At 40.3% G+C, this 17,237-nt stretch overlaps 1 protein-coding gene and 1 long non-coding RNA gene across 2 annotated transcripts in view; both read left to right on the forward strand.

Moving 5' to 3' along the window:
- LOC308105620 overlaps positions 1 to 17,237 on the forward strand; it is a 268,182-nt gene that overhangs the window by 175,444 nt on the left and 75,501 nt on the right. The gene's annotated exons all lie outside the window — the stretch shown is intronic.
- The window catches only part of dars1 (aspartyl-tRNA synthetase 1), a 40,840-nt gene continuing 28,854 nt past the window's right edge, over positions 5,252 to 17,237 (forward strand). The window contains exons 1-4 of the mRNA XM_080412892.1: positions 5,252 to 5,378; positions 13,785 to 13,887; positions 15,923 to 15,952; positions 16,999 to 17,056. Coding sequence (XP_080269018.1) covers positions 5,353 to 5,378; positions 13,785 to 13,887; positions 15,923 to 15,952; positions 16,999 to 17,056 — 217 coding nt within the window. The 5' untranslated portion in view covers positions 5,252 to 5,352. The remainder of the gene's footprint in view (positions 5,379 to 13,784; positions 13,888 to 15,922; positions 15,953 to 16,998; positions 17,057 to 17,237) is intronic.

Here is a 17,237-nt window from a genome sequence, read left to right on the forward strand (position 1 = left end):
TGTTGATTAATTTAATACATAGGACGGTAGACCACAATGGAAACAAGTCCCCAGGACTTTTTTGTGTTATCATTTTAGCATAATGTCTGACTGTACCTCGTGCTGTTTACATTTCTGACTAAAAAAGTATTCAATCATTCAAAAACTACTACTGCTGCTAATAATAATACATTTATTAGTTAAGCTGTTGCTCTTATCCTGAATGTCAGTGCGCCAACAGGTAGGGGTTCTGCCTCTTTTTCATGGGCAGTTAAGCACACGCACACGCACATGCACATGCACACACACACACACACACACACACACACACACACACACACACACACACACACACACACACACACACACACACACACACACACACACACACACACACACACACACACACACACACACACACAAATGGCTGGGGTTGGGATCAAATACTACATCACAAAAGGCCACCCTCCCCCGCTACAGTGCACAAATACAAACAGAGCCATCCCATCTGCAGGGTCCAGTGCATGCCAACGCATTTGCAAATGCAGTGGTGTAAAGTAACTAAGTACATGTACTCATGTACTGTACTTAAGTACAATTTTGAGGAATTTTTACTTTACTGGAGTACATCCAATCTGCAATACTTTTACTTCTACTCGACTACATCTCAGAGGAAAATATTGTACTTTTTACTCCACTACAATTATTTGAAAACTTTAGTTATAAGTAATGTTACTTTGAAGATTTTGATTGTTATTACAAAACACACATTAACCACTTCAGCCCTATACTTAGGCTATTTGAGGCTATTTTCAAAGCATTTTTATACATTTGGAAACTTGTGAAATGGGACATTCAGCATAATGAGTACTTTTACTTTCAGTGCTTAAGTATAACTTAATGCCAATACTTTTGTACTTCTACTCATGTAAATTTTTAATACCGGACTTTTATTTGTATTTCTACATTGTGGTATAGATACTTTTATTTAAGTACAACATGTGAGTACTTCTTCCACCACTGTGCAAATGTAATAAACTTGCAAGATCACAAGGCCGTGTTTTTAATTGGAATATGCCTGTTCTTATGAGCTATGTGCAGTGACTCTGCAGTCATAAAACTATTATATACTACACTGTTTACATTGTAATGAGGTTTTAATTGGCTGATTCACTGATCCACATGGAGGACACTTGTGCTAAAGCTCTGAGACTGACTGGACACTTTAGTGCTACTTAACAAGTAACAACCATAACACAACATAACACATGTGCTATACTTGGCAGATGCTTTCATCTGAAGCGTTCTTACACGGCGACAGCACACATTTTAAGTGATGGTGGCCCCAGTGGGAATTCATTTGAAACCAAGGAAGTGTCAGTGCCATAACTCTGTCAGTTAGTTACACAACTGTGCTGCATCATCCTTAAAAGCATTTCCCCCAAAGATCAGAGGGAATGATCTTTTGTTGATTTGTAAAAGTTTTTCTCTATTTTTGGGGTTAAAAGAAAATAACCAAATTCTAACTCAAACTCTACCATAATACACTAACATTCCACTATTTTTTTTATTTGAATGGCCGCGTGAATTCCCTCAGCCATATTGACCCCCCAAAACAATCATATTTGAACTGCCGACCCCCCAAAATAATCATATTTGAACTGGGGACCCCCCACCCTGACAAGCACTTGGAACTGTAAGGCATTACATTTTGTTAGACTCAGTTCCACAGATAAATATTGTGAAAATAGCAGATCTACAAGCTCACAATGCCTCGCAACGGTAGATTGGCCAAATTTGACAATTTTAATACCATTAGGTATTAAAAAGGTCTGGGGGTCCCGACCCACAGGTTGAGAACCATGCACTGCACTTTTAGACTATATACCAAATTGTTTGTTTTGAAAGACAGACCAGGCAGGCCTTCCTAATGATCAAATCTTAATCAACCCCATCTGTGCTCTCTATCATTTCCCCATATGCTCTGACATATATCGCTTTAAACAAACGCCAACCGTCTAAATATTTTGATTTAACAACCTATTGAGAGGCGTCTAATGTGTGTGTGGGGTTTTTCTTCTCCTTGTTTGCTTTACTGGGTTTAAAGGAAGGAGCTGTTGAAAGCATCAGGAAACAAGTTCTGCTTGAGATTCATTAGCAGTAGCTCAGTGGTTCTCAACCTGTGGACCGGGACAACCCATGGGGTCCCCAAATGATTTTAGGGGGGTCCCCAGATGACAGTGAAGTGACAAATTAAGGACTTATGAGACCGTTTTGATACCTTCAACAACAACAAAAAAAGAAAGAAAGAAAGAAAATAAAAGAGAATTAAAAAAAATTAAATGAAGAGACCATTACTGCATCAAAAGTAGTCAACAAACTATATTATGAAAAATTGTCAAACATTGGCCAAATTGTTATAGGAAAGAGGCAAACATTTTGCGTTGCGAGGCGTTGTGAGCTTGTAGATCAGCAATTTTCACAATATTTATCTGTGGAACCGAGTCAAACTAAATGTAATGCCTCAACTCTTAATTACAATTCCAAGTGCTTATCAGGGTGGGGGGGTCCCCAGTTCAAATATAATCATTTTTGGGGGTCGCGGCCTGAAAAGGTTGAGAACCACTGCAATAGCCTATGCATAACTGTGGCATTCAAAACTGGAACACATGCATGGGACCATGTGCTGCCTGTGTGGGTCTAATTTTGGCAGTCCTTTTTAATCAAAATGACAAGTAACAATACGTATCTGTGAGAGGAGATGTCACTGTGTTAAATTATCTTATAGTAGGCCTAATAATATCACAATCTGTGGACTGGCAACAAACACAAGGCACTGACCTATTATTAATGGTGACATTGTTTTGGTTAGGAATTGAACGGCAGGAAGAGCGTTTCCTGCACCAGGAGGAGCTCCCGTGGCCAACAGCCTGTGAAACTACTTGAATTACCCTCACCAACTTTACTGTGCTCCTACTGTGCTGTGCTCACTGGTCAAAAGGCCACGGCATGCAATTAATGCACTGGACCCAAAGGTGTGAAAGGAATTTCATGGCAAAGGGATAGCCAGTGGTGGAAAGTAACAAAGCACATTTGCTCAAGTACTGTACTGAAGTACAGTTTTGAGGAATTTTTACTTTACTAGAGTATTTCCGATTTTCAATACTTTTACCTCGACTCCACTACATCTCAGAGACAAATATTGTACTTTTTATTCCACTACAATTATTTGTAAACTTTAGTTGCTGGTTACTTTGTAGATTTTGATTATTATTTTGAAACATAAATTAACCACTTCAGCCCTATGTATACTTTGGCTATTTTAAAATAGCTGATCAATAAAGGGTTATCTTATCTTATCTTGAATACATGGAAAGTCCCCAGGACTTTTTGGTGTTATCCTTTTATCCTTAATGTCTTACTGTACTACATGTTGTTTACATTTCTGACTAATCATATTCAATCAATCAATCAATCAATCAATCAATCAATCAATCAATCAATCAATCAATCAATCAATCAATCACTCAATCAATCAATAAATTAATCAATCAATTATCTAACATCTTATCTGATCTTATCTTATCTTATCTTATCTTATCTTATCTGATCTTATCTGATCTTATCTGATCTTATCTGATCTTATCTGATCTTATCTGATCTTATCTTATACAAACAAACAAACATTCAAAACTAACAACAATGGGAGAGGGTTTGCTATAAAGCTCATACGCAGACAATCAATAGATAAGTTACTACAGTACAAATGGCTGATGCGAACGTATATTAATCCTTCTCTACTTCATCATTTTGATCCTAATACACCAGACCAATGTGTAAAGTGCAATGTGGAGAAGGGTACAATATTTCACTGTTTATGGCAATGCCCAGAGATTATAACGTTTTGGAAAGAGGTACTTGGTATATTATCCCAGATAATCTCAGAGGATATTCCTATCTGCCCACAGCTGTGCATTCTTTGCATATTTCCTGATAATCTAAAAATGTACAGTAAAAAAAAAGAGTATGATTAAATATTCTCTTCTCCAGGCTAAACATACAATTGCACTCTTTTAGAAAACCCAGATAAACCAGACACCAGGCAATGGTACAGATGATTATCAAATTGTCTTGCACTAGACTAGAGAAACTGACTTTTGCCATTAAAGGGAAATCTCATCTTTCAAGAAATATGGGGACAGTTCATACATTTTATCGAAGGCAATCCTTTAGGACCTGTATTAATAGATGGTTCTGCAACTTTGTAATGTGGGAAGAAACAATTATGACCATATTTTTATTTTTTCATATGTGTTTTATGTGATGACTATCTGCTCTGTTTTTGTTTGATTGTTTATAGGCATTTTATTGACTCAAAAGCCATACTGTTGTCATGTTTTATATAATTGAAAATGCCAATAAATATACTGTTTAAAAATAAAAATAAACTAACGTCATTACATTTTTTGTACAATGCCCCAAGCATGAGTCTCCCAGATCCTGGCTGCATGAATGTTATATAGATGGGTTTCCTGTTTGTAAACATGAGGGGATGATGCGCGCGCAGTGGCGGGATGAGCCTGTAGAGGGCGCTATTACCCTAAAAATATCCTATACCCTATTACCCATAAAATAAATGGTCTTCACCAGGTTTAATGAAAGTAGATTAAATGATGCAGTTTGTAATATCTTCTTTACTCAATAAAAATGATTTGTCGGAAGTTGGATCTGTTTGTATATAATAGCAGCATTATGCCTATTATGCCTATAATAGCAGCATTATGCCTATCTAAATCCCGAAAATAACAATAGAGTGAATGGCGCTTCCGGTTCGTTCTCCCCCGCGCATGCGTAGATTGCGCACTCTGCTCTGTGATGACGTCGCGCGGAAACCCATCTATAGGGCGCGTTCGAAAATACAGCACTGAGCGCACTGGCCAATACAAACTAATAGGCGAGTGTGCTCCGGTGCGTAATTTTCGAACGCGCCCTGAAAGGACCACTATCTCCTCAACAATTTATCAATCATGCATTCGATAACAATAACAAATTAGTTATGTATTTTTTGTATTATGTTATATTACATTATTAATATCTATTTCCATTATCATCATTATCATTATCCATATTTCAGTCATTGAAATAAAAAATAGCCCACGGGGTTGAAATCACACGGAATGAATTTGCATCCGTTGCTTTGTTTCTAGTCGGATCTCAGACAATATGCCGGTATTCGGTGCGTCGCCGATAACGGTCCTCCCTTCTTCCCTTTCACCCATCCATCCATGCAGGGAGAACAGCTGTTTCTCCTGCCAACACAACAACTGTCAAACTGCGTTTTATACGCAAACAACACACTAAACACAGCCTGAGATGACTAAAGAAGAAGGGACAGGAGGGTAAGAGAACAGTTAAAGTCATGCATGTGGCTCATATAGTTGTAGAGAGCACGTTGAAGTGTTATGCTAGCGAGATGATAGCTGCTGCTAGCATTACAGTGGATTGCATCATCTTACACTTTATCTAACTTCCAGTGGTGTATAGTAACTACGTACATGTACTCAAGTACTGCACTTAAGTACCATTTTTTACTTTTTCCCACCACTGCTAACTTCTAGATAGAAACTATACCACTGTGTGCAGTGAAACGCATTTCCAACAGCAGTGGTGGAAAAAGTACTCAAATGTTTTGACTTAAAAAAAAAGTATCAATACCATCATGCAGAAATACTCTGTTTACAAGTAAAAGTAAAATAATTCAAAATGTACTTGAGTAAAAGTACAAAAGTATTGGCATCAAAGGGTACTTAAAGTACCAAAAGTAGAAAGTACTCATTATGCAGAATGTCCCATTTCACAAGTTTAAAAATCATTTGAAAATAGCAGATCTACAAGGTCACAATGCCACGCATTGTGACCTTGTAGATCTGCTATTTTCAAATGGCCGAAATGTATATAGGGCTGAAGTGGTTAACATATGTGTTGTGATAATAATCAAAATCTGCAAAGTAACTAGTAACTAAAGTATTCAAATAATTGTAGTGGAGTAAAAGTACAATATTTTCCTCTGGGATGTAGTGGAGTAGAATTCAGTATTGAAAATTGGAATTACTCCAGTAAAGTAAAAGTACCTCAAAATTGTACTTAAGCACAGTACTTGTGCTTAGTTACTTTCCACCACTGATAGAAACTATCACTATGTTCAATAAAATGCATTTCCAACAGCAGTACGCTCAATGCACAAGTTAGTCCAACTGAAAGCTTCAGATAATGCTAACGTCTGAGGAGATAAAGTACTGGGACTGTTGACGTTCCTTTTTACGACTGTGGTTCTCAAGGTGTGGTTCGACGACCCCTCAGGTTTTTTTTTTGGACTGGGTTCATCAACACAGTTTAATAATGTCACTGTTTTACAGGCCGAAAGTTAATCCAATGTGGACCCCCATGTGCCATGTAGGTCCCTGGCACAAAATATTTTCCGCTGCTGTAACAATTTGAGGGTCCTTGACATGAAAATGTTCGCCACTGCTTGACAACAGTATGTGTCCAACTTTTTTAATGTCACGTCCCCCCAGTTTTGGTATGCACAGACCCCCATAACTCTGACTGAGTGTGTACCAATGGAACCCGTTCCATTTGTATACTACACACTCCGAGTGACAGACCGGTAAATGGACCATAGTCATTTAGCTGCCCTCCCAAGGAAGGACACCTGGGGATCAAGAGACCCCACTTTGAGAACCACTGGATTAAGATGATGAGACTCGGGTGTCATTTATTACACACTTACAGCAATGTGTTGTAGATTTGCTAACAAATCAATCGTATGAAGTGAACCTGTCGGGTCCTGTTCAATTCCATTCCTGTCAGTTTCCCTTCCGGTCATTGAGCAGCATATGGGTTCAACTGAACTGAACAGGGTTTTCAAGAGAATGAAGAAAGGATGGAATGTTTATAAATCGGTGGCTCAATTGACTGCCATGCCATCTGTGGCTGATGAGACCGACGTTAATCAGCAAATCAATTAACCACTTAAACCCTATTTTGCGTTGTGAGCTTGTATATCTGTTATTTTACATATTTTGCCCAAAATAGCGAACGATTATTAACACATCGGGTGCCAAACACGGTCTGAACCGTGTTTGCGCAGAGTAGCGGTCCGGTGCCGAACACGGTCCAGACCGTGAAATATGTCTTTTTGTTTTTTTCGTTTTTCTCCACACGGGCGGGGCTAGAGCAGCTCTGGGAGTACCCATTGTGATCTTGAGAAGGATAGGCCAGATAGATCACCGGAAAAACAAAAACATGGCTGCCATCCACTTCCTGTCTATTTCCTTCTTTAAAACACCTATATCTCCGAATCTGTTTCCGGTGGGGAAAACCGGTCATGCGCGATGCGCGATCCCCCCCCATTGTAACTCGCGAGTGAAATGTTATCGTTCCAGGTTGTAGCCAGGGTCATCGCGCAACATGAATGGATGTTTTTTTTTACATGGATTTGCTCCTCGTGGAGTCTAGAGCTTTAAACAGCAAAGCGCAGTCAATGGGGAGAATGCTGGCACCCAACGTAAGTTGTTATGAAAAAATGCTGGCACCCAATGTGTTAATACATTATTTTATTAAATCGCTGATTATAGATTAAATCCATTAGTTCAATTAACTGTTGGCACCCCTAGGTGATTGTAAATGGCCGTACGGAATAGACAGCCCTGTCAGAAACTGTAAATAATGTGAGGTTATATTGAGTCAAGTGTTGTTGCACAGTTGCCTGACTTGAAGTGTGTTGTGTACAAAAGAGGTACTGTAGTGCATTGGAGAGGCCCATCTATGGGTTGATTTATTGCAGTAGAAAAGACTCCTGCGCACTTCTTCTGCTTAACTGTTGAAGCCCTATTGGACTTCACCTGCCATGTATGCTACTGTATGTAAAAAACAAAATTTGATTACATTTATTAAGTTCGATTGAACTGTTGCACCCCTAAACACTGAAGATTTGGCTGCGTAATATTATTATAGGCATATAAGCCCATCCTCACACTATGAGGATTATATAATAATGATAATGATGATAATATATTTTGTTTATATTGCACTTGACATGTAAAACAAATCTCAAAGTGCTACAATACAGGGTAAAGAAGGTCTAAGGAGAGAAAAAAGGAAAGAAAGAAAACAGTTTAAGCGGCGATATGTTACTTTTTTTCATGAATAAAAGGTAATTTTGTCCAATCTGTTTGGTAGAGTATGTTGATACAATATAACTTCATCTCCCTGCCCTTCTATTGAGTAATTTAGATTGTGCCAAAGGTCATGTCTCACCTAGACACAGGATCTGACTCGAATTTTAAATTTATGCCCTGAGCAAGCAGGCAGGCTCTATTAGCTCAATGGTAAAAATGTCAGCACTTGCGCAGGAAACCGGGTTCAAATCCGGGCGAGAAGAGGAAAGTAGTGCAGCTTTTAAATCACGTGAGCATAAGAACTAGGCGGCAAAACACTATAGCTAAACGAATGTCAGCATGTGTTTGTCTTTATAATAGACAGCTGCGAGGTGCACTGGCTTGACAGCCCAAAACATGTGTCATGAGCACAGCTGCACCACACAGTCATCGTCATCAGAATCCTCATAGGGTAAACAGGAAATTACATTGCTAGTCGGGTTTGTACTAGTCGGTGAAATCAGAATCCGTCTTTTCTCTCTTTTTCTCTCCTTTTTGTTGCTGTTACATACTGTACATGGAATTTAACTTGGCACATTACATTCATTGCTCCCAGTCAGACAGTGATATAAGAGAACAAGAATGCAATATAAGATATATATAAGAGTAGGATATATATATATATATATATATATATATATATATATATATATATATATATATATATATATATATATATATATATATATAAAAATATGTATATAGCATGAAGTAACATGACAAGAATTTTATATTTTTAAGAAATATACAGTATATTATCTCCGTCTGGTGGAAACCTCATATGTCCAAAACTGTTACTTTCCAGGATTAAAAAAAAAAAATGCCAAAAGTAGCAGATCTACAAGCTCAAAACGCGTCACGGATCTGTTACTTTTGATACTTTTGTGTGACGCACTAGTATGATCAAGTATGGCATTAATTTACCAAAAAAATACAAATGTTTTAAATACTTTTTAAATACTTTTTTAGTTCACTTAGTCAGATTTGACATGTATACAATAGACTAATTCAGGAGGCGGCTGTAGCGGAGGGTGTAGAGCCGGCTGTCTGGTGGTATTCACAAGGTCACCGGTTTGACCCTCGGCTCACCCATCTATCTACATTCATGTTGAAGTGTCCCTGAGCAAGACACTTAACTTAACCCCTAACATACCAGACATCCCTGTTTGGCCGGGGATCGTCCGGTTTCAAACTGGGTGTCCCAAGCCTCCACAAATATCTGTAAAACACTAAAATGTCATTCACTAACCAAATTGTCCCTGTGGTGTTCACTACAATCAAAATAATTGTTTTGAATTTGAACGCTTACATAGACATTTATAATGTTCTGTTCTGTGTAAGGGCTCGTACACACTGCAGGAGATTTGGTCCGAGATTGCTGTCGCCGACATTTTTTGGCGCTCGCCGACAAAACCTCCCGATCTGACGCAGATCGGCCTTTGATCTGCGAGATAATGCTCGCTCTGTGTGAAAGGTTCCGCGAGACGATATGGCCGCGATTATCCGCTCTGCGACGGCTTTCCGACCGTTTTCAGATAACTACCATGTTAGATATTCAGCTCTGTCCCAGACAGGAGATCGGACAGTATCATACATTATGAAAGGGGTCTGCGAGGAGATCCACGCTACAGCCAATGAGAGCACATTACAGCCACCGTGGCCAGGGGAGCGTCGCTGGATCTGACCACAACAAACAGTCCCTACCGCAATATTACCGTCCAGTCCTGTATTAAGTTAACATTATAAAACAAAATGAGAGAGTGAGCGAGCCTGGTGGGCTGTTTATTTTAGAGGAATTGTACAGAGAGAGAGAGAGAGAGAGACAGACAGACAGACAGAGAGTGAGAGCAAGAGCGAGCTCTGTGTGTGTGTGTGTGTGTGTGTGCGCAGCATGTGCTCGCTGTTATGAACAGCGTTGCCAGATGTTGCGAGAGAAATAAGCAACCAGGTCTATGAAAACAAGCCCAAGAAAAGGCCACTTGAGCACTTTAAACCTATTTACAAATACATTGGATATTTGAAAATAGCCGATCTACAAGCTCACAACGCGTCGCAGCTATTTTCAAATAAAAATCTTGAGAAAATTTTGGAATATTTTCCAAATCCACACAAATCTTGTATGGGGGTCTATGATGGCACAACATATTTACAGAAGGGGGGTCTGCGGACAAATACATATTATGTGTTGTTTAAACCACTGGTTTAAACAACATTAGGAAACAAGGCCAAATAAGCAACTACACAAATAAGCCCAAAAAATGCACCCCGCAACAACCAATATTTACAAGCAACTCTACAGAAAAACAAGCCCAAAGTCGCTTATAATAAGCGGACATGGCAACGCTGTCACTGACGGCTTCTGCGCACTTGACGAGAGAGAGAGAGAGAGAGAGAGAGAGAGAGAGAGATGAGAGAGAGAGGAGAGAGAGAGAGAGAGAGAGAGAGAGAGAGAGAGAGAGAGGAGAGAGAGAGAGAGAGAGAGAGAGAGAGAGAGAGAGAGAGAGAGAGAGAGAGAGAGAGAGAGAGAGAGAGAGAGAGAGAGAGAGAGAGAGAGAGAGAGAGAGAGAGAGAGAGAGAGAGAGAGAGAGAGAGAGAGAGAGAGAGAGAGAGAGAGGCGCATATCACGGGATACGTCGATTAAAATGAATTGAAATAAACTCAAATGTATGTATTGGGTCTGACTCTGGAGATAGCATTCTAGTGAACTATCCTACAGTGTGTCAGCCCTTGTCGGGGATCAATCCTGTTGTGAAGACCACAACGATATTATGACAGCCGATTTCAAGAAATAAACTCCTGCAGTGTGTAATGCTTAACGATCAGATAACCCCCCGAGCAAGGTCCTGCAATGTGTACCTGCCTTAAGGTGCAGTCACTAGGTGTTCTAAGCTCTAAAATAATCGTCCCCAATCCCCATCCTGATGAAAACGTCAGGCGATATTTAAAATAAATTAATAAATGAATTATGAAATGTCAAATACTTCCAATAGTAAAAATACCCAGCTTAGTTGCTAGCTCATCGCGATGTGTTGTGAGCTTGTAGATTGGCTATTTTCGCTATCTTTGAAACAGGGCTCGCTTAAGTGGTTAAGCGTACCCATGTTTGACAATGTGGTTAGTACCTACCCACTCAGGATGATACAATACTACCCTTATTGGTAGTAAATTATAGCATAGTATAGTATAGCTAAGCTACACTGTCTGATATGATGAGACCCAAATTAATTGTAATGGTGTAAAGGCTGACAATAGTGGCTATAGACTATGCAACGTTCTCAGACCTTTTCATGCCAAGGACTCCCAAATTGATGTATTTGGCCGCGGACCCCCATCTGAAAAGGTTTTGTTACAGCCTCAGGGACCCCCAGAAGAGAAGATGTGTGTTAAAAAAAAATCTCTTTGTTTTTTGCAGATGTACAAGCTCACAGCGCGTCACTTGGTGATGCTCTGTGAGCTTGTACATCTGCTATTTTTGAATATCCAACATATCAATGAATAGTATGGTCAAAATGATTGTGATGCTATATACCACTTTAGCTGGGGACCCCCTGGAACCACCCCAAGGACCCCTGTGTGTCCCCGGGCCCCATTTTGAGAACCACTTCTATAGACCACACAAATGGATGTATGATCGTTTTGGCAGATCAGTTTATTTACTTATAGGCCACAGGTACACTCATTTCAAAATAAGCAAAGCCTGGAAGTGTGTCTGTGTGTGTAAACACTACGTAATATTTTCAAGACCCATTCGGAAGTTGAGTGTATGATGTGGTGTTTTTGTTTAGGCTATTGCACTATTTATAGCTGGTCCATTGGTCCTTGTTATTTCCTGCGACTAAATGAGTGCAGCTCTATATTGCTTAAAGGCTTCCTCTAGGGTCTAGACACCTGGCCGTCACTGCTTGATTGATTGATCTGAATACTTTATTAGTCAGAAATGTAAACAGCATGTAGTGGTACAGTAAATACATTAAAGCTAAAAGGATAACACAAAAAAAGTCGTGGGGACTTTTTTTCATTGTGGTCCTATAAACACTGCTCAAATATACAGGCCTGCTTTATCAGAGTAGGTGCAAATAGTCACTTGAAGAACTACACGTTTTTTTGTTTTTATGAAGTCAGTGATCACTAGGGCTGGGCGATTCAAATCAATATCCTCACAAAGGGTCACTTTGCGACTTGTTATCAATTTAGTCGATTATAAAATAAATCTATAAAAATGTTTTTGTGTCGATTTGTTTGTTTTAAAAAAAAGAGAGAAGAAAAACTGCCTCTCGATAATTCAATTAACCTACATGAGCAAGGTTAGAGGTTTTAAATGTCTGTTTCGATATATTTTTGGGTTAATTGCCCAGCCCTAGTGATCACAGGTAAGCTGTAGCAAGGTCTTTCTGTACTTGAGTGTATGTAGACTTATCTGTGCTGTGCCAGCACAGTTGATAGTGTCATATTTCAGACTATTTTTTAGTGGCACACTGTGAGTGGATGGGTGGTACAATAAAGTACTTGGTATTAAGTTTAATTAATTGCTGACTTTTGCGTTTTGATAAGTAAATAATATTTTTCTTAATGAATTACAAATAATTACGATTAAACTTAGTAATGCGTAGTAATCTACGCATAATACTATGCTTGGTCAGCTAAATCTTTTCGTTACAACTGCTTAATTTACCACTAGTATTACTACAAAAAAAAAGAAGAGAAAGAAAGAAGCTAAATTCCAGACAAAACTCATTTTCTTTCTCACTGACGGCTAAATTAAAAATTCATGTCCTCTGTCTGAGCTCAGTGTCTTATATTGTTGTATTTGCAGCTTTTAGTAAATGAAGACACCTATACTTTGAGATAAGCTTGAGTGTTATCATAATAGGATAATCTATTTCCACGGCAAGTGCTTCGGTGGATTAGAGTCCTTGTGAAACTACTGTCTCCCTGCATGGTTCACACAAGGGTCTGCCGTGTTTGCGTGTTTATCCAGTTTAATCTCACTTTTCGACGTCTCTGTCTCTTAAGACTCCCCATCCCCTCACACACACACGCACAGCTGTTAGTGGAAGCGTGTGAAAACAATGGCATTAACCTATTAAGACCTGAGGCCAATTCTGCAACTGGCATCTAAATCAATAGTTCTCACACTTAAACGATTATTCAAAAATGTTCAAAAATAGCAGATGTGTTTGTGACGCGCTGTGAGCTTATACATCTGCTATTTTTTTAACAGCCAACGCAAAAAATCTAAAATGACACAGTGGTTCACACAAAGGGTCTGCCGTGACGGTTTGTGTGTTTATCCAGTTTTAATCTCACTTTTTGACATTGCTGCCTCTTCCCATCCCCTTCACTCACACACACGGCTGTTTGTGGAAGCGTGTGAAAACAATGGCTTTAAAGCTATAACAGCAGACTTAAAAAGCCAGCAGAGACCCGGGCGGGCAGGCCGCACCGCCGGGCTGCTGGAGGTGGTGACGGCTCGGAATTGATTTTCCCACCCGGCCGACGACTTCCTCCACAGGAAGCCGTGGCTGAGGAATAGAAGCTGGAAGTTGACTTATAGTGTTTGTGTTGTGCGTGTCTTCCTGTTGGCAGGGCGGCGGAGGAGGAGGAGCAGTCCCAGTCAAAGAAAGGACTGAAGAAACAGCAGAAGGAAGCGGAGAAAGCCGCAAAGAAGGCTGAGAAGCAGGCCAAGCTGGTCAGTGTGGGTTTTGTTGGATTGTCGCACACCACATCCGCCAGGCCCCCCGCCTCGGCCCCGCGCTCCAGCTGGTAGCGAGGTGACGTGCCGAGTGGCTTGGGCACCGTGGGTTCGAGGATAGTTGGAGTGGGGGGGGGGGGGGGGGCGGAGGGGAGTCGTGCTAAGGGGAATCCATTGTCTCGGTATTCCTGTCCCCATGGCTTTGTTTATGTGTCCACCCAAACAAAGAGCTATTTTCTTATACTCTGGAAGTAGACAAAATATTGACTAAACATCCCCAACATGTAATTGCAACCGCTTTAAGAAATCACCCGTACGATTTTCAATTTGTGACATATCTTATTTATTACCAGGAGATGCACACAAAACTGTAATACTTTATTTGTATTTTTACCCGTATTAATAATTGAATCAGACTAGTTTACCCCCTTGACAAGTTCAGGTCAGGTTCAGGTTGCAATACTTTAATACAATCCATGTGTCACTTGTCTCAAGGCTAAAATGCCTCTCCCTCCCGCCCTGTCTGCTACACTCAATCTGCATCTCCCTTCCATAAATGAACGTAATGGCTGAAAGCAATAAGGGAATATAATGTCCGCCTGGCTTCATCTTGCTCAGCCCGTTTCGTGGAAGGTGAAGCAGGTGTTGCTGATATTTTTTGTACACTCAGCATATTAACATCGTAAGCACAAGCTAAGAGATGACAGTTTGTGACGTTAAATTACTTATTGAGTGACTGATGTGTCTATTCTGCTCTGAACTTCCTACTCCCCCATTATGAGTTACAGTCACTATTTAGTTACAGGTTATTTGTGCTCCTGCGGTAGTGGGGTTGCTTATTGTGACTATATAGCAGGTCTGTATTAACCCATTAAGACCGGGAAAGCATCTGTGTAATTTTTTGATTTCTTTGGCTATTAACAATTAGCAGATATACAAGGTCATAGCGCGGCGCTGATTGCCGTGCTATGAGCTTGTAGATCTGCATTTTTTGAAAAATTGTGCAAATCTTTGAATAACAATTTTTTTTAAAGCGAACATTTGTAACTCAAATCTTTACAAAACATTTTGCGATGGGGGTTGTGGCCAAATACACATCTAAAAATGTTTTCTATATCCTAACAGTATGTTGCTTTATCAGTGGTGCTCCAACCTTTCCATGTCAAGGACCCCCAAAATTATATGTATTTGGCTGCATCTCAAAATATGTTGTTCCAGGGACCCCCAGAAGCACAGATCAGAGTAAAAAATATTCAAGATTTCCCCCCAAAATAGCAGATCTACAAGCTCATAGCGTGGCACTCGGTGCCGCGCTATGGGCTTGCATATCTGCTATTTTTTATAGCTAAAAAAAAAAAAATTACACAGATTCTTTCCCGGTCTAAATGGGTTAAATGAATCCGGCCCGCTTCAGTGCGCCACATCCAGCCGTGTCGTCCATCATGCGACAGGATTGTCCTATCAAGGGAGGGGTGGTGGTTCCCATCCACTCCAACCCCATCAGCCGTCCCATCTGCACGCGCACTCACACCAATTTGCATAGGAAATGGACCCGTTACCTCCTCAAGAGTCTATCTCCGTGGCACGGGGAGTGATTTTCCCCATTGCAGCTGCCGTGGCGTCGGTAAAGAGATAAATAATATCTGTACATTACAAAGCAATTTCTCCCCGTGCCATTACTCATTTTCTGTGATGTCCCCAAAGCCATGTACAGTAGAGATTGGGGTTCTTCCGGCCAGGGATCTCCACTCCCCAGCTTCTTGGCTTTGGAATGAGATTTGTTATATAGCCGCTTTTTATCACGATTTATTGCACTTTATTCAAATCCCCTGGTTACCACTGGATGAGAGCGATGTTTAACATGGTTGTTATAGCAAACGGTTTCCAGTGTCCCGCATTGAATGTGTAAAATATTGAACCCCCCGGCCTCTCCATGAAGTGTTTGGAATTAAATGGAAGCATCTTCGTGTTGTGGTGATATCCTGGATATTTACTGTACCCGTCTCACGCACCTCATTTCTTTGTTTTACAGACTGCCGACCAGCAAAGTACAGAGGAGGATGTAAGTACACTGCACAGTAAAATCCTCATTGTTCATTTAACTTTTAACGGGCGTTCACACCGAGCACTAAAACTATAACTATAACTATATCGTTCACCATTTGTATTTGTTTTAATAGTTGGTGTGAACTCTGCCATCCACTTGACTTAGAACAACTTTTTATAGTTATAGTTACAGTGTGAACGGCCCTTTACTGTGTGCAAAACAGAACCAAATGGACCCGTCCGTTTGAGCAGTAAGGGTCCTAGCTATCAATCATTTAACTGGGAACCCCCTGGAACCCCCTCAAGGACTCCTGGGTGTTCCCGGACTGCACTGCATGTTGAGTTGGCCACTGCCGCAGGTAAATGTTGTTTAGTATAGACAGGGACACGTGACACATTGACAAACTGAATATACAATCATCATATGTGTCAGCTAGGGCCACCACAAATATTATGATTGCATGTTTGTTGCCGGAACAACCAAGACTTGCCGTTTCTCTTCAAGCCAATAAAAGTTTCAACTAATTTCAGTTAACCACACAGGATTGCTGAAAGCAGAGCCTTCAGTCTTTCATTAACTCATTTCACTTGCTGAAACATGGATTTCATAGCAGGGATCACATCTCTGCAAACGTCTTGGCTTGGTAATGTTCAGCAGCTATTATGGAATTTAAAAAGGAAAATCATAAGAACGTGCACAGTTCCTCGCCTTTCAATCTTCCTCCATTTTTCATACCTTTTTATGCAAATACTTATTTGCTGAACCTCTTACCCACTCTCCCACTCTATAGGAATTTTGTTATCTTTTGACACGGCTCATAATCTCCTGCATTCTTTGAGGTACCAGACAGGCAGACACCTCATGAGATGATTGTGACATTTCGCATTCACATTGTGTTCAGAGAGCATTTTGTGTGTACACCAATAGCAAAATTGTGTTTTATTCAGCAGCAACACACAGCGCCAGAAGAAATGTTGGTTTTGAATGTATTGACAGCGAGATCACCTTGAATTAAACCACAAAGTTCCCCTAGCTAACAAACACTCCTCTTATGCTTTCAGGACTTTGCCAAGGATCGCTACGGTGTGTTGGCTATGTTCCAGTCACAGCAGAAACTGGGTGAGTTTGGCAACAAGGACTGTCGCTGAGTGAGTAGAGAAGGCCGTCTGGTAATCAGAAGGTCACTGGTTCAACCTTCGCCTCGCCCATCTACGTGCCGAAGTGTCCCTGAGCAAGACACTTAACCTCTCATTTCTGCTGGGTGAATTCAGCAAAGTAATTTCTCCTTCGGGGACAATTC

This window comes from Gymnoscopelus braueri (assembly GCF_963280865.1).
Source record: "Gymnoscopelus braueri genome assembly, chromosome: 18".
Taxonomy (NCBI): domain Eukaryota; kingdom Metazoa; phylum Chordata; class Actinopteri; order Myctophiformes; family Myctophidae; genus Gymnoscopelus; species Gymnoscopelus braueri.